Source organism: Dendropsophus ebraccatus, chromosome 14 (assembly GCF_027789765.1).
Source record: "Dendropsophus ebraccatus isolate aDenEbr1 chromosome 14, aDenEbr1.pat, whole genome shotgun sequence".
In the NCBI taxonomy this organism is placed as follows: Eukaryota; Metazoa; Chordata; class Amphibia; order Anura; family Hylidae; genus Dendropsophus; species Dendropsophus ebraccatus.
In genome coordinates, this window is record NC_091467.1 from 11,207,872 (window position 1) to 11,231,181 (window position 23,310).

Sequence of the window (23,310 nt, forward strand, 5' to 3'; positions counted from 1 at the left end):
ATACCTCCCTCTCCCTGTAGTTGTTCCCCCATACTGTATACCTCCCTCCCCCTGTAGTTGTTCCCCCATACTGTATACCTCCCTCCCCCTCTGTAGTTGTCCCCCCATACTGTATACATTCCTCCCCCTGTAGTTGTTCCCCCATACTGTATACATTCCTCCCCCTGTAGTTGTTCCCCCATACTGTATACCCCTCCTCTGCAGGTAGTCCCTATACTGTATACCTCCCCCTCTGTAGTTGTTCCCCTATACTGTATACCTCCCTCCCCCTGTAGTTGTTCCCCCATACTGTATACCTCCCTCCCCCTCTGTAGTTGTTCCCCCATACTGTATACATTCCTCCCCCTGTAGTTGTTCCCCCATACTGTATACCCCTCCTCTGCAGGTAGCCCCTATACTGTATACCTCCCCCTCTATAGTTGTTCCCCCATACTGTATACCTCCCCCTCTATAGTTGTTCCACCATACTGTATACCTCCCTCCCCCTCTGTAGTTGTTCCCCTATACTGTATACCTCCCTCCCCCTCTGTAGTTGTTCCCCCATACTGTATACCTCCTCCTCTGCAGGTAGCCCCTTTACTGTATACCTCCCTTTGTAGTTGGCCCCTGTACCCTCCATCCCCCCATATTCACTGTCCCCTACTGTGCATTTTCATACCTCTCCTGCAGCTTGTGTTGAGCAGGTGGGGGCGGAGCATAACAAGTCTGGCCCTGATTGGCTGATACCCTGGTTAGCTGACTTTAAGGGTAGCTTCACACGTACCGGATCTGCAGCAGATTTCATGCTATGAGTTGGCAGCGAAATCCGCTGCAGATCCAGTACTGTGAAGGTGAATGGGTCCCATACACGCAGCGGATCTGCTGCGTTTACGGGACCCGGCCCCTTTAACCACGACCGCGGCTCTCCTTGATCCTCTTCAGCCAATCTGTGCCCGGATTCGCTGCGTGTATGGGACCCATTCACCTTTATAGTACTGAACTAGTACTGAAATCCACTGTGGATCCGGTCCGTGTGAAGCTACCCCAAAGTGTACTTATCATGAGGGGTGGAAATTTGGGTCTCCACGATGATGAAGTCACATGCGACAGTAATTGAATGTGAATGGGGGTCGCGCGCATTATGGTCTTATGGGTCACCGTCCCCATGGAGACGCAAACTTCTGCTGGCAGCATGGAATTCACCACTGATCCAGCAGCAGCCCCTCATGACAGGTCCACTTTAAAGTCAGCTGACCAGAGCATCAGCCAATCAGGGCCAGACTTGTTATGCTCCGCCCCCCACCTGAACCGGCAGCAGCCCCTCATGACAGGTCCATTTTAAAGTCAGCTGACCAGAGCATCAGCCAATCAGGGCCAGACTTGCTATACGCCGCCCTTACCTGATCCGGCAGCGGCCCCTCATGACAGGGCCACTTCAACTGGGGCTTATATTTCAAGTCTACTCACTACAGAGGGTCTTATTTTCTGAGAAGCTGGGGGTCTTACCAATATAAAGGCTGATAAGCTCCAGTGTCCCCCATAACAGTGTGCGCCAGTGCCGACATTACATAGCGAGGCCTTATAATAAATCTGCTGGCGTATCGGTGCTGCCCGTGAGGTGACAGGTGACATTTAGCAGACATACCTCACCTCTCCATACTCCGCCACTCTCTTTTCCTTGCAATGAGCCCGTTTTCTTGTAACACCTGGGGGGAGTGCAAAGTGCATAGCAGGTGTGACAAACCTGGGTGTGTGGTTTGTTACAAGCAATTCGCTGCTGGCCGCCATCCAGGAACCTGTTCCTCCTTCAGTCTCAGGTTGCAAAGAAAAAAAACCCAGTGGGGAAGTTGAAGCGGCCTGTCCATCATTACTGGTAGGCGGCAACCAGGGAAGGTTATAAAGGCGGCCAGGAATCCCCAGCCACAAAGCCGTCTCCTGCTTGTTTCCATGTAAAGCCTGGCTCTAAGGAATGACAGCTGAGGTGAGACCCATAGACAGGGACCTGGGGACCAGACTCGTCATCTAGTCTCTAAGGATTGAACTGAATTATACCTGTGCTTGGGCTTTTACATAGGACTGCATGTATACTCCCTCATCTTTATTGGGTATTATTATTGCGCCCAATGCGGCTCTGCTACATCTGTAAGAATAAAACTTATATTATATATTATATTATAATATAACTTATATTATATTATATGTATAATATTATAACAATGTCTGGGTACATTGCAAAATCTATCTATTATTTATCTATCTCCTATGTATCTCTCTCCTATCTATCTCCTATCTATCTCTCTCCTATATATCTATCTATCTATCTATCTATCTATCTATCTATCTATCTATCTCCTATCTATCTATCTCCTATCTATCTATCTATCTATCTATCTATCTATCTATCTATCTATCTATCTATCTATCTATCTATCTATCTATCTATCTATCTCCTATCTATCTCCTATGTATCTCTCTCCTATCTATCTCCTATCTATCTATCTATCTATCTATCTATCTGTCTATCTCCTATCTATCTATCTCCTATCTATCTATCTATCTATCTATCTATCTATCTATCTATCTATCTATCTATCTCCTATCTATCTATCTCCTATCTATCTATCTATCTATCTCCTATCTATCTCCTATGTATCTCTCTCCTATCTATCTCCTATCTATCTATCTATCTATCTATCTATCTATCTATCTCCTATCTATCTCTCTCCTATCTATCTATCTATCTATCTATCTATCTATCTATCTATCTCCTATCTATCTATCTATCTATCTATCTATCTATCTCCTATCTATCTATCTATCTATCTATTTATCTATCTATCTATCTCTTATCTATCTATCTATCTATCTATCTATCTCCTATCTATCTATCTATCTATCTATCTATCTATCTATCTATCTATCTATCTATCTATCTATTATCTATCTATCTATCTATCTCCTATCTATCTCCTATCTATCTATCTATCTATCTATCTATCTATCTCCTATCTATCTATCTATCTATCTATCTATCTATCTATCTATCTATCTCCTATCTATCTATCTATCTATCTCCTATCTATCTCCTATCTATCTATCTATCTATCTATCTATCTATCTCCTATCTATCTATCTATCTATCTATCTATCTATCTATCTCCTATCTATTATCTATCTATCTATCTATCTATCTATCTATCATCTATCTATCTATCTATCTATCTATCTATCTATCTATCTATCTCCTATCTATCATCTATCTATCTATCTATCTATCTATCTATCTATCTCCTATCTATCTATCTATCTATCTATCTATCTATCTATCTCCTATCTATCTATCTATCTATCTCCTATCTATCTATCTATCTATCTATCTATCTATCTATCTCCTATCTATCTATCTATCTATCTATCTATCATCTATCTATCTATCTATCTATCTATCTATCTATCTCCTATCTATCTATCTATCTATCTCCTATCTATCTATCTATCTATCTCCTATCTATCTATCTATCTATCTATCTATCTATCTATCTATCTATCTATCTATCTATCTATCTCCTATCTATCATCTATCTATCTATCTATCTATCTATCTCCTATCTATCTATCTATCTATCTATCTATCTATCTATCTATATCACTTTTATATAATTATCCAATTTTATAAAACTGCACATTATTATCTGGTTATTCCGTTATATTGGAGATAGTGGTCATGCTCTGTGGTCTCCATAGAGGACTAAATATAGTGCAAGGACAATTTTCCCACAAGTATTTTGGTATCTCTGAATATATATATATATATATATATATATATATATATATATTGGGCATCTATGTTGTTAGAGGGAGATTGGTTGGCATAGATGTGGGATGTATGTACATATTCTTTTCATATAGGCAGAACATGTGTAAGTGGTGTCTCCCCTCCCCCATCTGGGTGCTGAGATTACATTTTATAGCACTTTATGGGATGACGTTATTTACAAAGGATAATCCCAGATCCAAAGGTTGGTGATCACGGCATTACACCTTGGGTAGCGCACTATAAGGAATATTTATTAGATGCTGTGGCCAGATCCAGTGGCCACATATGTCTGATCCCCGAGAGGCGCACAGATGCATGAAGTTACTGTCTGCATTCTCAAGACTCCAAAAATACTCAAAATAGCCATTAGCTAACCCTTGAAGCCGCCGCATGATGGTGAAATATGTCGGAGAGGCTTCTGTTTTGTGTAATCGATCACTGCAGACATTTAGCACTGATCCTTCCAGGGCGTTCTCGCTAAGCGCCCGCTGCTTAATAATACTGTCAATCATTCTTGCACAATACAATGGAGCAGCCAGCGAATAAACAGATTATGGAAGGCAAACAAGTGCTGGGTGGTCCTTTTCTGTATGGATAACTCCTAATATGTGGGACGAGGGGGTGTCCTCATCTACCTGCATTTATAATGGAGATGCTATAAATATCTCCCTATAAACCTATATAAAGCCACAGAACCTGTTTATTGAATAATACAGATACCAGGCGTATAGGAGACGGATAGGAGCAACTCCCTGCAGTTACTATGTATCCTCTGTATATTCTGCACCCATTTGCTCTAGATGGGGAAACTGCGGCCCTCCAGCTGTTGCAAAACTACAATTCCCATAATGCCTAGACAGTCAAAGCTTTAGCTTTGGCTGTCCAGGCATGATGGGAATTGTAGTTTTGCAACAGCTGGAGGGCCGAAGGTCTTCCATCCCTGCTCTATATTTAGAAATTATTTTTAGAATCCACCTTCATGATTCAGGTTATGAATATATTTCAAACAACCATAAAAGCTTCCAGCTCCATACCTGTATAAATATTTGCAATGTGTAATTTTATTCCATTATAACACACCGACGTGTTTTAGGAGTGCTATGCTGTCTTATTCATGGCTAAAAAAAAAAAAACAGCAGAAAAAGTTCTTAAAACTAGGGAACTTCCCCTTATATCATAGATAGATATGTATTGCTGAACATGAATTCTTAAAGGAGAAGTCCGCCGGCCTCCAGGTTTTTTTTTTTTTTTTACGCCAGGGGAATAGGGGAAAGTAATAAAGGGTAGAGATGATCAAACATCGGAAAATCATAGGTTCTATAGAACTCGAACCTTGTCGAATCTTCTGCATTGATTCTCGATGCCTTCCAGGTCTGTGGGGAAGGAGGAGCCTAGGTAATAGGCTGAATCCCGGATTCCAGGCGGGCATGCTCCTCCTTCCCCACGGACCGGGAAGGCATCGGGAATCAACGCGGAAGGTTCAACAATGTTCGGGTTCTATAGAACCTAAGATTTTCCACTGTTCGATCATCTCTAATAAAGGGTACTAACTCACCTGTCCTCGTGCCTCTTCAGCCCCCGATTGCCACTCTGGGACCCCCGCCAGGCACCGCTCCAGTCACTGATTGGCTGAGTGGGCTGTCTATCAGCTGGGACAGGTATTTTCCAGATAATAAGTTCCGATGGGGGTCCCGCCACTCATCGCAGGCACGGGGAGAGGTAAGCAATACTTCATTGTTGCTCTCTCCCCTGCTGCTTGCAAGAAAACTGACAATCTCTGTACACCTCCACTGAATATATCGGGACTATATCCAAAACTATATATCCAAAATATATGCCATATCCAAAAAGATATGCATGAGACGATCGATGTCGGCTGACAGTATCCCACCGTTTGGATAAATTTTATTTCCTAAGACTGGGTTCCTGCTGCAGTCCATATAACATATCCATTTAATGGAAAAACGGATAGAAAAAAATGGATGCATTCGGGTGCATTGACTTCTATTATGAAAAAAAGAAAGGGATCAAAACGGATGTTTTTTTTTTTAAACATGTTTTTCTCTATGTTAGAGTAACCATCTAAAAACGGATCTGCAAAAACTCAGTGTGACCCCGGCCTTACTGATCCTATTGTTTCCCCTGGAGGTGTCATCCGCCCCTGGCTCTTCTATAGTATTAGGCCATGTGCATACTATGTAAGAGACTGGCCGTTCCGCCGCATCCGTGCGCGCCCGCATCAGAACTCCGCACTGCACACTATGGAGCATGCGACCGGAGCTGCTCGCTCCATAGTGTGCACTGATAGGGTTTTCTGCGGCCGCTATTCATTGAATAGCAGGCGCAGAAAACTGACATGTCAGTTTTCTACGACGCCGCTAGGGATCCCGGCCGGAGCGTATACTATGTGTATGTATATATGTACTATGTGTATATGCTCCGTCCGGGATCCCCTCAGAAGACAGCATTACGTAAGTTCTGTGGGAATAACGGATGTTGTAACAACGGCCGTGATTCCCACGGAACGTACGTTGTGTGAACATAGCCTAACTATGTAAGCTCGGCCAGACAAACACGCATGTTGATGGGAGCATTGAGTGTATTAGCTGTCCTGTATGTATGTCACAGTTTATCACCTTCTTCTGCTGACAGCTCGGTATGTGTCGGTGTGGCCGGGAGCCATTGCCCATAGATTCACCTGCGGATGATCCTGACAGCCATAGTCCGCTCCACCTGGCACCGAGTTACTGACTGTTTTGTGTTGTGTGTCGGTTGTTGGGAGATTATCGCAGCGCACATTGAGTTTGCTTGATATGCGGGATCGTAAATACAGGAAGAAGATGGTGATCAGGAAATAAACCATGTAAAAGGAATTTTACAGCTTAGCAACCAACATTAAAATGTACTCCGGTGAAAATGTTTTTCTTTCTAATCAATTGGTGTCAGAAAGTTATACAGATTTGTAATTTACTTCTATTTAAAAATCACCAGTCTTCCAGTACTTATTAGCTGCTGTATGTCCTACAGGAAATGGTGTATTCTTCTCAGTCTGACACAGTGCTCTCTGCTGCCACCTCTGTCCATGGCAGGAACTGCCCAGAGCAGGAGAAGTTTTCTATGGGGATTTGCTGCTGCTCTGGACAGTACCTGACATGGACACAGGTGGCAGCAGAGATTTAGGGGGTTGCATCACTACCTGTGCCCAGTATGACTCCACCCTCACCTCTCAGGTGATTTATCACTCATACAAATGGATTTCTGTAACCTGTGCCACCCTGATGACAAATCCACTTAGACAGCTCTAGGTTAACCCTTTATGCCCAAAAGAGGTAAGCAAGAAATTCACAGTGCGATTGGTTTTGCGAAACCCCAGAGGCTCAGCTAAGGGTGAAGGTAAGTTATATCTGTAGGCCTATTGGGCGGTGTGGAGCACTGGGGGTGGGACTACCCTGAGCAATGATTGGGCGGTGTGGAACACTGGGGGTGGGACTACCCTGAGCACTGATTGGGCGGTGTGGAGCACTGGGGATGGGACTACCCTGAGCACTGATTGGGCGGTGTGGAGCACTGGGGGTGGGACTACCCTGAGCACTGATTGGGCGGTGTGGAGCACTGGGGATGGGACTACCCTGAGCACTGATTGGGCGGTGTGGAGCACTGGGGATGGGACTACCCTGAGCACTGATTGGGCGGTGTGGAGCACTGGGGGTGGGACTACCCTGAGCAATGATTGGGCGGTGTGGAGCACTGGGGATGGGACTACCCTGAGCACTGATTGGGCGGTGTGGAGCACTGCGGGTGGGACTACCCTGAGCACTGATTGGGTGGTGTGGAGCACTGGGGGTGGGACTACCCTGAGCACTGATTGGGCGGTGTGGAGCACTGGGGGTGGGACTACCCTGAGCACTGATTAGGCGGTGTGGAGCACTGGGGATGGGACTACCCTGAGCCCTGATTGGGCAGTGTGGAGCACTGGGGATGGGACTACCCTGAGCAATGATTGGGCAGTGTGGAGCACTGGGGGTGGGACTACCCTGAGCACTGATTGGGCGGTGTGGAGCACTGGGGATGGGAGTACCCTGAGCACTGATTGGGCGGTGTGGAGCACTGGGGGTGGGACTACCCTGAGCACTGATTGGGCGGTGTGGAGCACTGGGGATGGGACTACCCTGAGCACTGATTGGGCGGTGTGGAGCACTGGGGATGGGACTACCCTGAGCACTGATTGGGCGGTGTGGAGCACTGGGGGTGGGACTACCCTGAGCATTGATTGGGCAGTGTGGAGCACTGGGGATGGGACTACCCTGAGCACTGATTGGGCGGTGTGGAGCACTGGGGGTGGGACTACCCTGAGCACTGATTGGGCGGTGTGGAGCACTGGGGTTGGGACTACCCTGAGCACTGATTGGGCGGTGTGGAGCACTGGGGGTGGGACTACCCTGAGCACTGATTGGGCGGTGTGGAGCACTGGGGATGGGACTACCCTGAGCACTGATTGGGCGGTGTGGAGCACTGGGGATGGGACTACCCTGAGCACTGATTGGGCGGTGTGGAGCACTGGGGGTGGGACTACCCTGAGCATTGATTGGGCAGTGTGGAGCACTGGGGATGGGACTACCCTGAGCACTGATTGGGCGGTGTGGAGCACTGGGGGTGGGACTACCCTGAGCACTGATTGGGCGGTGTGGAGCACTGGGGATGGGACTACCCTGAGCACTGATTGGGCGGTGTGGAGCACTGGGGGTGGGACTACCCTGAGCACTGATTGGGCGGTGTGGAGCACTGGGGATGGGACTACCCTGAGCACTGATTGGACCTATCCCTAGCCAGCGTGCTCTGTTGATGTTCGGCTGGGGCGGATCGTTGCTTCGGGGCAGTAGTCCTGCCCCCAGTACTCAAAATAGTCCAGTTAACCTAAAGATATAACTACAAACTACAGGAAAACAGGGCAGAGGATGAAGGTAAGAAACTTCCCTTCATCCTCAGCACCTTGTGTGCTATAAGGATATATAGAAAGTTAGATTTGTCTAACCTGCTCATTAATCGTTAAAAATCGCTTCATCTAATAGGACCCTAGTCGTCCTTTTACACGTACAGATAAATTGCTAAATTGCTTTAGTGAAAAAATTGAGAATGATTAAGGGTGCGTTCACAGGATCCGCAGCAGATTTGATGCAGTGTTCAGTTATTTAGATCAAATTCACTGCAGATTCGCACAATTTTGCTGCAATATGGTACATGTGAAGCGACCCTAACAATCATTTTGAGGTCAGCTAAAAAGATTCGATCGACATACAAACGATTTTTCGTTCCTAGTCTGATTGTTCCCGCCTTTACACCAGAAGATTATCGCTTAAATTCGAACGATTTCGTGAATTTTTTGCACAATAATCGTCTTGTGTAAAAGGCCCTTTAGGGTGGCTTCACACGTACAGGATCTGCAGATTTGATGGCGCAGATTTGAAGCTGCAGATTCAAAGCAAATCAATTCTAAGCCGTCAAATCTGCTGCGGATCTGTTGCAGATTCAAATGTGCGCCATCAAATCTGCTGCAGATCCTGTACGTGTGAACGCACCCTTAAGCTACAGTCTCCTACTACTTCCCAAACCCCCGGGGGCCCGCCTTGTTTTGCTTCCCCCACCAACACTAATACTCGATTTTTCCCACCATTTACTGGAAGGGAATCTGTAATTGATTCCCGTCTCTTAGACAATGGCTGTTTGCAAAGCTATAAAATAATAATATTTTTATTTATATAGCGGCAACATATTCTCTACAGTTTAGTAGTAGAGGCCAGACTGATCTGCAGCATGCATGCCTCCTCCCTCCCCCACCCGTCATTTTTATGCATGAGTTTGCATCAATCATGCACGGCAGGGAAGGGCAGGGTAGGGAGGAGGCATGCATGCTGCAGCTTAGCAGGACCTTTACTACACTTAGGTGGAAAACATGATTTTATAGGTTTGCAAACAGCAATAATCTCAGTGACAGCTAAGCATTTTTTCTGGCTATTTGGGTGCTATGTTACACACAGCTCTTCACACTTCAGGACTGGGACCAGTAGTTCCCAGACAGATACATTCTTCTTTATACCTTATGTTACTTTTGGCCACCAAATCGACTGCTTCAGTTACTGGGAAATCCCTTTAATCCTTTGTTTTACTGTCCATTGTATATCCGCAGAGTCTGCAGATGTGTGATACACAGGACTTTCCCATTCCTCGATCTATTACCGTCTATTTTGAGCAGAAATGATTTGATCTTTCGTTGTCTTCAGACAAAATGGCAGAATATTCAGGGAATCTGGAAGGTCCGGTTATACGGACTGCCACTTTATGAGAGCTTAGGTGTAAGTTTGACAAGTTTAGGGTGAGTGCTGAAAACATAGCCAAAACAAGGTGCGAAGGATCGGGGTTAAACAATGCCGGAGGGTACTATTACACGGAAGGATAATCGGCCTGAATCTGCCCTATCCGGCCGATTATCACTCCGTGTAATAAACACAACGATCAGCCGATGACAACGATCATCAGCTGATCATTGATATGGGTTTGGACCTATAATTGTCGGGCACCGACCACGCATCGCTACTTGTAATAACGGTGCACGGCCAACGGCTGACGATTTCCAAACTGTATGCATTACCTATCCAGGCTGCAGGGCTCCTCTTGCTCTCTTTTTCTCCCCGGGTCCCGCGCGCTCCAGCTTCAGAGCGGCCTGTCTGAGCTGACAGGCCGCTTAGCCAATCACAGACCGGGACCAGTGATTGGCTGAGCGACCTGTCAGCTGAGACAGGCCGCTCTGAAGCTGCAGTGTGGGACCTGGGGAGAAGAAGAGAGCAAGAGGAGCCCTGCAGCCTGGATAGGTAATGTATACTGTTTAAGCAAGGGCTGCAAGGACATCGGTAACGATGTCCATGCAGCCCTTGTTAAACGATTATAGGGCCGTGTAATAGGCCCAGTAAACAAGCGTCGGTCTAGCAGATCGGCGATCGCTTACAGTTATTATCGGGCCCCCATCGGCCTGTGTAATACCACCCTAAGGGGCTCCAGAGGCAAGAAAGCGGTGGACTATTTAGGCTTGCGTTAGACATGAGAAATTTTTTGACTATTGGCTCATCCCCTTGACCCTTTTAGATATAAGGTTGTTGACTATGTCTAAGGTCAGGTTTATATATTCACCAATAGATCATACCTGCCTCATACTGTGTGACCCATCAATGTCCTCTGACCGATCGTGTCCTCTGTTATCTGGCACCAAGATATTAGCAGCAGATCCTTTAAAGGAGTTATCCAGCGCTACAAAAACATGGCCACTTTTCCCCCTACTGTTGTCTCCAGTTCAGGTGCGGTTTGCAATTAAACTCCATTTACTTCAATGGAATTGAGTCTCAAAACCCCACCCAAACTGGAGACAACAGTAGGGGGAATGTGGCCATGTTTTCATAGCGCTGGATAACCCCTTTAAAGGTCCTTATAGATTGCCTGATATGGGGCTGTCTACGGAATCAAAAGAGTGTCGATCAGCGCTTGTTTGCAGTGCCTTGATTATTAATTGCACTGCCCGGCCACATGAACGAACACTGTATCATTTGTGTGGCCATTTAAAGGGATATTCCAGTGAAAAACTATTTTTCACTGGTGTCAGAAAGTTGTACAGATTTGTAATTTACTTCTATTTAAAAAATCTCCAGTCTTCCAGTACTTATCAGCTGCTGGATGTCCTGCAGGAAGTGGTGTATTCTCTCCAGTCTGACACAGTGCTCTCTGCTGCCACCTCTGTCCATGTCAGGAACTGTCCAGAGCAGAAGCAAATTCCCATAGAAAACCTCTCCTGCTCTGGATAGTTCCTGACTTGGACAGAGGTGGCAGCAGAGAGCACTGTAACAGACTGGAAAGAATACACCACTTCCTGCAGGACGTACAGCAGCTGATAAGTACTGGAAGACTGGAGATTTTCATTAGAAGTAAATTACAAATTTCTGCCACTTTCTGGCACCAGTTGATTTGAAAGGAAAATAAAAATGGGTAAACAACCCCTTTAAGTCCTGTAAATAGGGAGGCGTATCTTCCACGGTCAGTCTTGTATTACCAGAACATTCCACAGATGATCGATCAGGTTGAGATCTAGGAGATTTTCCCCACCCGGAACTGTCCCTGAAGGCAGCAGAATGGACTATGGAGAGAGGAGAAGATGGCGGGATGATGTGATGGGCAATGTTCTGCTGGGAGACCTTGGGTCCTGGCATCATTGTGGATATGACTTTGCTGTATAACCTACCTAAACACTGTTGCTGATCAAGCACACTAATGGCAATGGTATTCGGTAATGGTAACGGCCCTATGAGGCTGGATGATGACTCGGCCGCTCTGCAAGGTTGTTCAGGAATGGTTTGAGGAACATGACAAAGAGTTCAAGATGGTGACTTGGCCTCTGGATCCCAATCTAAACAATCATCGGTGATCGCTAGGGGGCAAGATACCACAGGACACCTTCTTGCAGCAATTTGTTGGATTAGATGGATTAGTGGTCTTTTGGTGCACATAGTGAACATAGCGGATTGTTGTATAACTGTAGGTGTACCAAAGCTGGACCTAAACTATAGGAATATTATACTATACAAATACTATTACACTAATATTACAGGGGGACTGGGACTCCATCTATTTAAAAATCTCCAGTCCTCCAGTACTTATCAGCTGCTGTATGTCCTGCAGGAAGTGGTGTATTCTTTCCAGTCTGACATAGTGCTCTCTGCTGCCACCTCTGTCCATGTCAGGGACTGCCCAGAGCAGGAGATGTTTTCTATTGTGGATTTGCTGCTGCTCTGGACAGTTCCTGACATGGACAGAGGTGGCAGCAGAGAGCACTATGTCAGACTGGAGAGAAAACACCACTTCCTGCAGGACATACAGCAGCTGATAAGTACTGGAAGACTGGAGTTTTTTTAAATTGAAGTAAATTATAAATCTATATGACTTTCTAACATCAGTAGATCCGGAAAAAAAACATACTTTTTTTCCGGAGTTCCCCTTTAAAATATGTAAAAAAGGGAAATAGAAACAAAAAGTAAAAGAATTTCAGTAAATCAGTCTCCCGCATGTCCGCAAGCCGTCCGCAGCCAATTGGCTATTGACAGAAGGTTGTGTTCCCATCAGAGGAACTTTGCCCTGTTTTATGGAGGCCATAAACCTTGGTGTATTGTATTGTACCTTGTTATGCTTCCCTGTATTGTCTGGTGATAAATGTCACTTTTACTCCAGGTGGCTTAATAATTTGTTATTTCGTTATTTGAAAACCCCCGTATATACTGTATATGTTTATGGCAAAGTGCTCTGTTTTTATGAGAGTGTTGTCTTTCTAGTGTAAATTGGAGAGATTTGGGGATTACCGCTTCAGAGTCTCATTAAATGAAGCGAAACCGTGTATATAATTATAGCGATGTCAGAGGCTATGAGCAAATAAGAAGAAAATTCTACCAGAAGTTACATGGTATCTGAAGCTGAGGTCACATCTTCAGTCTAATGTAGAGTATCTGATGGCTACATCCAAGGCTAGCCGTATACTGGATGAGGTCCTATGCCATGAAATATATAACAGAAACAGATCACTGATCTCAGGGAGACCAGCCAAACGATAACACTGCCGGCTGCTAGTGACAGCGCTCAATGCAGTGATATCCTAGGTGCATTGCCCCCTGGGAAACAAACATATAACCTTATGGGCACTAGATTCCTTTTACGTTGATCCAGGGATTTATTCTGATCGCTATGTTTGGAGTCAGGAAGGCATTTCCCCCTCGTACGGGGCAATTGGCATCCGCATCGTAAGGTTTTTTACTTTCTCTGGATCAACACTTTAGATGAGAGAAACTACAGTAAACTTAGGTTCGCAAAACCCAGAATGCTTGGCACCTGACTCCCAGTGGCTGGAGAAGATGGATACAGGGCCATAGTATGTATCCAGGTTTTCCCGGACTCCCTAGGGCTCCATCCAACTTTTTCAGCCACCGGTAACCAAATGCTGAACCATCGGAATAGAGAATGCTCCAGTACCGCTCATCTCTAGTTATGAGGCTATGCTACATGGAAAATGACATGGAATTCTATAACACCACAATGTCATTGTCTATGAAGATGCTAAAGGTCCTTGAGGAATCTCCTCTATCTCCGTAGAGAATGAATGCATGACTCCCTCTCCATTCATAAAGATCACTGGAGGTCCCATTGGTTAGACCCCCCCCACAATCTGGCACTTATCCCTTATCCTTTTTATAAGAGATAGTTATTTTAAATCATACTTCCCTCCTGCTCAGCATTTCTACAATGATTTCAATGGGATTTCAAAAAGTTAAGAGGTCACCACCATCAGTGGATTTGCCCACCGTACATCTAATGTGTATGGCCTCTATTGTTAAGTGCAAAAGTTAGACAAAAAGTTGGACCAATGGTTCCCAAGATTTCCAGATGTATGCTGCAGATGGGGTGTGGACAGCGGCTCGATGGTGCATAGCGATGGGGCTGACAGCCAATACAAAGGGTTGGTTCATGTGCCAAATGCACCAAGGGACCTTCTTTCATCCATGACCTCTATGGGCTTTCCCAAATACAAGCGATTATTTTCTCCAAACCCCAAAAATGTACCTCCCCCCAAAGGAATAGTCAAGATCCACCCTAGAGGAACAGTTTGCTGAAATCTCCTTACTCCATAGAATGAAGGAACTTAATGCTACCGTTGTAGCGATCGAAGAAAAATGCAGAAAAATTATACAAGTACGTCTGGGTTTAGACTTAAAAATTAGACTCCAATTTGAATCCCATTGGGGTGTTCTATGCTTTTTTTTGTTGGCCCTTCTCATCTAGCAGCTACCCACTGAGACCTGACGCTCATGGGCTTTGGTCTCCTTTCCTTTGATTTTAGCCTTCAAGCTTCATTCCTCTTGCTTCCTCAACCTTATATTCTCCCTTTATCCCTATTGTATTTTTTCGCTACTATTGTATTGTTTTGTTTGTTAAATTCAATTTGTAGAAAACCATTAAAACGTTGAATTGAAAATTAGGTGACAAGTAGAGATGAACGAATCGAATCTTACGAACCAAGATTTGTTACCAACTTTTCAAAAAGTTTGGTACTGAGCGAAAATTTTTGTAAAGTTTGTAACGAGTTCCTAAACATGGAAGCTGCACAATTTAGTACACACATAATAAAAACAAAAAAGGGGTATGCTCACCTGTCTGCTTTCCCTGGTGTCATCTTTCGCATCTCCGGTGTCTCCAGCTGCTCAGCCAATGACTGACTGAGACGGGACAGCAATGCTGCCAGTGATTGGCTGAGCAGCCTGGGGCAGCTACGGGGGACACCTGAGAGCAGAGAATGAGGACACTGGGGGAGTCCAGACAGGTAAGTATTGATAAGTTAACTACACTTATCATTTAGTTGTCTTAGCGTGGGTCATTTAAGGTTTGGTTCGGCAAACATGCTGAACCGAACTTTTGAAAAGTTTGCTCATCTCTAGTTCCAGGGTAAAAGGTAGAATATGATTTGGAAAGGTTACAGGATATCAAAAAGTGAAATTATTTTATTTACAACAGCAGTCAATACCCTTTTTTTTTTTTTTTTTTTTTGCTCATGCAGATGAAGAAGCTGATGCTCCCGGTCGTTCTGATCTTGTCCTTTACGATATGTCAAGGGCAACGTGTAAGATGCAAAGATCCCTCTGAGGAACATTTAAGGCAGAAACTTCATCGACTCTCACCAGATTCTCTCCTTCTAAGCAACTCAGAATACATCCCCGATATAAAGAAAAAGAAATGCCCCTCAAGTGTCAACATCTCCTCAGAGCTGATGCAGGACAGGAGTATTTCCCCATGGTCCTACAGGTAAGACCCAACGTCTAGAGATGAGCACAACTCCGACAGGTTGGAGTTGGATTGCCCAATATTTGATCACTTGTGGCTGACAAAGTTGGATGCAGCCCTAGTGAGTCCTAAAAACATGGATATGGCCTATGGCCTATGACTGTATCCATGTTTTCAAGGACTTCCTAGAGCTGCATCCAATTCTTCAGCCACAGGTATTCAAATGCCGAACAATCCAACTGGAGCACACTCATCTCAACTAACTTCCCATTCAGAATGATTATTTTGTCACCCAACTTTTACACATCCATATGTTAGTGATGTAATGTTCCTTAAAGGGGAACTATCAACAGGTTAGACGAATCTAACCTGCTATGTCTCTATTGCTCAGGAGACGCAGAGGATGAGGGAATGTGTCTTACCTTTCTCCTCGGTGTGCTTTATGGTTCGGTGAGACCATTAGGAGCCCTGCCCGCCCCTATAGCGCCGATCTCGCCCACCAGCTCCATTCATTATCATAACAAAGGGGGCAGGCAGTGCTTCTAACGGTCTCACCGGATCATTGAGCAAACTACAAGCTGCACCGTAATGGCGCCCAGGAGGAAGGTAAGAGATTTAGGGGCCTATTCCACGGAGCGATTTGGCCGATTATCGCTCGGTGGAATAGAGAGAACGATCAGCCGATGATTGTGTCAACGGCTGATCGTTCATTTAGGTTCAAACCTAAAATCATCGGTCACCACCGGTGCATCGCTACGTGGAATAGCGGTGCGCGGAGGGCGACCGACGATTTTACAAACATCATACATTACCTGTCCAGGCTGCAGGTCTTCTCCTTCTCCGGGACCACCGCGGCCAGTGATTGGCTGAGCGGTCTGCTGCGGCGCGGGACCGGGAGAAGACCTGCGCCTGGACAGGAAAAGTATGAAACAGGGGCTGCAAGGACATCGGTAACCTGCTGATAGTTCCCCCTTTAAGTTAGTGAAGGAGTTAAAATTAGGGGTAGGAGCATCCCAAGCACTGTGCTAGGATTAAGGCCTTAATGTGTGTTGAATCTTACAGCTCTTATAATGTGATGTTGAAATATTTAGTGAGAGAGATGGGTGGATATGCTCGACAAACTTCACCAGCTTTATGTAGGTGGTGGATATATTTTAAGGAAATCATCATGTAATAACATAGAGGATGAGTAATAAAGTTTACACACGTCAGCAAGGATTGTGTTATAATGAGGAGTTATTATCACCGGAGATGTGGAGGGTGGAAAGATACCAGTGGAATATGAATAATAGAGACTGTTATGGGACAACTGGACAAATTGTTTGTTTCATCCCCATTTGAAGGGTTGTACACAGTGATTTAGGGACTGCCTGTGTTATAAAAAGGAAGTGATAAATACACTCAATGGGCACCAAAACTCCTGTTCTGGCTAGATAATCAGTGACGGTTTCAACCTGCACCTACATAGGACACCATTTTTAGCTTTGCCATTGGGCCCAACGTCCAGCACAGCAAGGAAAAGGTTACACCAAGCACTGAACTGCTGCTGAGGACTAAAGGAGAATGGGAGATCGGATACAGGAGGCAGCACTGTGTACATACACAAAAGCCTTGATTTACCTTCCAGGGACAGTTTAGGTATTGTAGAGAATAGAGTTTGCAGATACACAGCCTTTGTCTCTGCCCTTCTCACCAGCATGGAGTAGCTATGCCCCACCCCTATTTCCTGCATTCTGTCTTTCTGTCTCTGTTGCCCAAGACAGAATTCCTCTAACAACAGGCAGTGGACATGTTGCAGAAAAAAGAGACACCAAGTGGCTACAACTATAAATTTTTGTTGCTAGTCTTTACATATTACTAGAGATAAGCTAACCTTGAGCACACTCAAGTTTGTCTGAACCCGACCATTGTGCATTTGAATACCGGTAGCTGAAGAAGTTGGATGCAACCCTAGGGAGTCTGGGAAAACATGGATACAACCTATGGCCTATGGATGTATCCATGTTTTCCAGGCAGCCTTAGGGCTGCATCTAACTTTTTCAGGTACCAGTAATTAAATGCAAACGTTCGGATCTGGACAAACCTGAGCGTGCTCAAAGTTAGCTCATCTCTACATCTTACCTATCACTATTGCACTAGGTAATATTTCCCCTTTGAGCTCTTAATGAGGGGATGCGAACAACCACTAATCCAACGTTTCCATATTTATATTTAGTATTAATGAAGATATGAACAGATACCCGCGAGAAATCGTTGAGGCCTACTGCCTGTGCAAAGGCTGCGTCACCTCCAAAGAGAGTTCAATGGTCAGCGAACCATTCTACAAAGAAGTCGCGGTCTTATACAAATCCTCAAAATGTAAGAAGTCGCGATACGTCTACAAGCTGCGATTCATAAGGGTTGCTCAGTTTTGCATCTGCCGATTCCACTGACACCCTGACACCCCATGTTATGGAGATAGATTGGCTTGACGTTACTCGTCTTAGTAGTCTGTTAAATGAATAACGTAGTTCAGACGTTTAATGGATTAACCTCTCCTATACATTCCTATCTGTACTGCCGAAATCTGCAACCCTTGTTTTTGCTAAATCTGTAAAAAAAAAAATTATTATTTTTTTTTTTTTGGGGGGGGGGGGGGCATCATAAGGCAAACCATAAAATGAAGGACAAACTGTAAATATTACATATAACAAACAACCGGACAGTTCTAAAAAGTATAAAAGTCGAATGTAATCCGACATGAGCTATGATGGTTAGTCCAGTAAACGTATAGCTGCTTGGATGTTCTTGCAGTCTCCCGGAATTTTCTGTATTGTTTTTGTACATTGTGTTATTTTTTGGGCCTTCTATAGGAGACTGAATCTTGACTCTTTTGTATACTGTTTTTTTTTGTTTTTTCTTCTTCTTTTGTCTTCAATGTAGAAAAGTTAGACAATGTAGAATGTATGGACAATTGTTATATTTTTTTGTACCTGTACAGCTGTATAAAGTCGCCTTGTGTTTTTATGCTTTTTATGTAGAGTTTATATCTTTTATTAATAAAATGAAGAATGGTTAAAGAATGGTTAAATGGTTAATCTCTTTATATTATTTCATATCATCTTTTTCATTAAAGGGGTAGTGCAGTGTAATGCATTTATTCACTAAATAACACACATTACAAAGTTATACAACTTTGTAATGTGTTATTTAAGTGAATTCCCCCCTTCCCCATGTTTCCCCCCACCCATGCTAGACCTGGAAGTGTGGTGCATTATACTTACGAAAACGCTGTTGACCCTGGCCGCCATCTTGGGACGATCACGTCATCTTCAGGAGGCCCTCCCTCATGCCGGCCCCTTTCCAGCACGTCATCTGCTGCTGTATTTCCTGCAGGAAGTGGTGTATTCTCTCCAGTCTTCCAGTACTTACCAGCTGCTTTATGTCCTGCAGGAAGTGGTGTATTCTTTCCAGCCTGACACAGTGCTCTCTGCTGCCACCTCTGTCCATGTCAGGAACTGTCCAGAGCAGCAGCAAATCCCCATAGAAAACTTCTCCTGCTCTGGACAGTTCCTGACCAGGCGCAGAATTCTGGAGCAGGTGTAGATTTTTGCCATATTTTACACCAGCTAGCAGGCATAATCATGGTAAATCAGGGGAGGTCGGAGGCCGCAGTATCCTTACAAACCCCAAGACTATCACATAGGTTTTTATCAGGGAGAATGCTCAGGTTTATGCCCGGCTGACAACTATGAAGCAGTGACCGTCCCCCATAGTCCATCGGCTTATTGAGTAGACTGTAAAGATGACGGTCACCAATGGACTCTGTTATACACATCACCATTGTCTCCTCTATGGTGCAATACACTGTGGGAGTCATCTAATCTACTGGATCCTGTAATAACTCAGTGAAGGATTCTTTATATCTGTATAAATGTCAGTTCTGGGGGTCACCTTGGAGTTTTCTTGACCAGAATAAAACCCCTTGGTTACTGTACTCAACTATTTATATGGTCGAATACTTTAGTATAAAATGCTAGCCAAAGATTTTAGGCCGCAGAGTTAAGGCATGTGCACACCTACAAAAACCACAGCAGGCAGCATGGTCTGGTCCTGTCCTGAAGCTCCCATTGATTTCAATGGTAAAAAGTGCCACCTCCTCTTTGCCACATGGCGCTTCATCTCCCATCAAAGGGGTACTCCAGCTAAAAAAAAAAATTGCTTCAAATAAGCTGGTGTCACTAAGTGCCAGAGATTTGTAATTTATGTCTTTTAAAAAATCTCCAGTCTTTAAGTACTTATCACCTGCTGTATGTCCTGCAGGAAGTAGTGTATCCTTTGCAGTCTAACACAGCGCTCTCTGCTGCCACCTCTGTCCATGTCAGGAACTGTCTATGGGGATTTACTACTGCTCTGGACAGTTCCTGACATGGACAGAGGTGCCAGCAGAGAACACTATGTCAGACTAGAGAGAATACACTACTTTCTGCAGGACATCCAGCAGCTGATAAGTACTGGAAGACTGGAGATTTTTAAATAGAAGTAATTTACAAATCTATATAACTTTGATTTTCCTCTGGAGTACCCCTTTAATGGCGCACAATAGTGAGACCACGCTTACAGTATGACAATGACCATCAATGATTCTTATACTTTTGGCTAAAACCTCTATGGACATAGAATGATTATGTAACTGTAGTAGATCTCGATATAAGTGGGTGGGGTATCGTATTAGTGGCGGATGTTTCCTCGATTGTTTTATCCACATCTTCTATTAAAAGCTTGTGCATCTGCTACAATGCCATGCAACGTCTTTGATTATTACTTGCCCCATGACTGCAATAAGCAGCAGTATGTGATCGCTATATGGTGGCGGTGTGTTAGTGAGTGACCTAACTTAACAGGAAGAAACTGGGTGTTGTAGAACCTTACCTGAGAAAAGTCGTAAATGTTTGCCATGAATATTATCCATGTGATGTTAATGACAGCGTTCTCCATGACTTAGCTGTGACTCATCACAATTGAAATTTCACTGTATCATGATGAAATCCAGAGCTGACGTTAGAATGGAGGAGAGATAAGGCGGGCAGGTGAAATCAACTAGCATGCCAGAGCGTACAATATACAGAAAGAAGGGCCATACAAATAATACACACCTCTAACAATGAGCTAATGAGGTAGCTGTCTTTTTATGAACATGGAAAAGAGCTCCAAAAGCCCAGGGGTGGATGCAAAAGCTTAGCTATGTATATCTTACAGTTTGCCTGCAATACCCTTGTGCTTGGTTTATATACCTGCAGCTGCTCAATTGACATTCATTAGGCTCTCAGCTTCAATTGCTAAGAGCTGAGAGTCTCCCAGCAGCCTCAATGACAGGTCTGCCCTTGCTCCGACAAGCACAAAAAAGCAGCTACTGTGAATGTGATGACCATGCTTTGCAGAGCACTCACTCATCTCAGGACGCGGAGTTAAAAGTACATGCAGCTTCAGGCCAATATTAGCGAGCACAGGAGTCTTGTATGCAAGCAGTGGGATTTATATGGCTGGGATTTTGTGTCCAGGGGAGAACCCCCTGGGCTTTTGGAGCTCATTTTCATATTAATAAAAAGACAGCTGTTTCAGGGCTGGAGTGCTTAATCTGTAAAAGCAAGGTATATAAGAAATTAGACTGAGAAGCCCTATATAGCCACAGACTTATTTTAACCACCTAAGACCCAGTGACTGGTCAGCTTTCAAGTCCAAGAGAATCCTTTTATTTTCACAAGTTTCGGCCAGCAAGGTGATAAGCTGCCAATAAAACAAATGCAACGTACCGAAATGATTGAAATATACTAGTATGATACCCATCTTGTGGATGGATCTGGTGACATCCCCAGTGTTCAAATGCACCGACACAGACAATGCAAGTAAATCAAACAATATTAGCAAATAGAGAATAAAAAGTACAAGAATGGCAACCCAGGGGGAGCTTGCATTGGCAAAAGCCCACTGAAGTGCTGGTTGATTAATGATGAGTCCTGTAGTCCTCATCTGTTAGTGTCGGGTCACAGTTTGGTTCACAGTGTTTAGGGTGGCTGTGGTTTTTCTACTGGACCCTCCAAACTCCTTAGGCTGGGACATTGAATAGGCTGTATCCGGTGTCATAGCTTCCATAAAAGCAGACCACGCCACTGCAAGGGGGCCCGTGCACTAAAGGGCAAAAAGCTATTGGCTTCCTGCCCTACCAGATCCTCTTGTGGCCAGAGGCAGCATTGCACCTCCAGCCACAAGACCCCCCCCATAAACATACTCCCCTGGCCCGGTGCAGGCCTCCCCGACATTCGACATTCATGGATCCTAGCTCCGCCCCTGGCTGTCTCTTTCAGCAAGTTCGATAATCTCTAATGTATGTATAAGGAATAGTACCTTCCGTTTATTATAATTGTAATAATTGACAACAAGCATTGTTTACATGGTCCAACTGAGGGCAACAGAGTAATAAATGGAATTAAAGGATAACATACCATGTTCATGCTCATAATGCTGCCTTATGTCGGAATTTACGAACTGATAAACCTTATATACTATATCTTATGGGTATACAAAGGGGAAAAGGGGCATTTAAACTGCTGTATGTCCTGCAGGAAATGACAGTTTCTAACATGGACAGAGGTGGCAGCAGAGAGCACTGTGTCAGACTGGAAAGAATACGCCACTTCCTGCAGGACATACAGCAGCTGATAAGTACTGGAAGACTTGACATTTTTTAAATAAATGTCATTTACAAATCTGTGTAACTATAAAATTATTTTTTTTCTCCAGAATACCCCTTTATATTTCTTAAAAGAGATTATATATATATATATATATATATATATATATATATATATATATATATAATCTGAACTTACACTAGGAGGATAATATATCAGTTCTTTCTTAATTCTTATATATATTATGGAGTAACTTTTCAACATTCTTGGATAATGGCGCATTGTCTGCACTTACAATAGAGGGGTCATAATGTGATCTAATGAGATAGTGAGTTGCAGACTGATGCCCAGTACAGTCCTGCACAATGGACTCTCTGTAATGTTACACTGCTTTATTTACAACCCACAGACATATGTAGCCAGGGAGTCTAGTGTAGCATTGCATCAGTCAGAATACATCATCATGTCCTCATTAGTATACTATACTATACTAGTGACACACCACACACTCACTCACTGGAATATGTCACCTCATTGTCTAAAAATGAACTAATATCTGAGATTACTTCCTCAACCCCACGTGTGACCAAAGAAGGAATAAATACCTGCCTGCAAACTCGGAATCCTAGCAGAACTGTCTTCTTTCTATTTGATCATTTCCTGTTCCATAAAAAAAAAAAGAAATAGAAAAAAAAATCTGTATAAAGCTATGTCCACACGCTGCAAAATTAAAGCAAAATACGACAGTAAAATAGGTATATGTAATGACTGGAGTCGTGGATCTGCTGGACCACTGCTGGCGATGGCGTAAGCTGCACCGGGGAGCGGAGTCTAAGGGGTTGCTTGTCTTCTACAGAGCCCACCACAAGACAGGATGGACTTGCAGGTGACCCCCAGGTCGCTGCCCCTGGTTTGGCCTGCTAGCGGTGGTGGGCGAGGTGAAGCAGAAGGCAATGTAGACAATGTATGTCAGCAGGCAGGAGG

The 23,310-nt window shown here is 44.3% G+C and overlaps 1 protein-coding gene across 1 annotated transcript; it reads left to right on the forward strand.

Moving 5' to 3' along the window:
* Positions 1-1,877: 1,877 nt before the first annotated feature.
* LOC138772066 (interleukin-17D-like) lies at positions 1,878-18,725 on the forward strand. The gene is made up of 3 exons (XM_069952167.1): positions 1,878-1,960; positions 15,432-15,676; positions 17,871-18,725. Exons 1-3 carry the CDS (start codon positions 1,949-1,951, stop codon positions 18,085-18,087), a joined length of 474 nt encoding a protein of 157 aa, XP_069808268.1. The 5' UTR covers positions 1,878-1,948; the 3' UTR covers positions 18,088-18,725.
* The last annotated feature ends 4,585 nt before the right edge of the window (positions 18,726-23,310 follow it).

Coding starts and splice junctions, on each gene's coding strand:
- LOC138772066 (XM_069952167.1), top strand. Junction 15,677..17,870: donor ATTTCCCCATGGTCCTACAG/GTAAGACCCAAC, acceptor ATTTATATTTAG/TATTAATGAAGATATGAACA.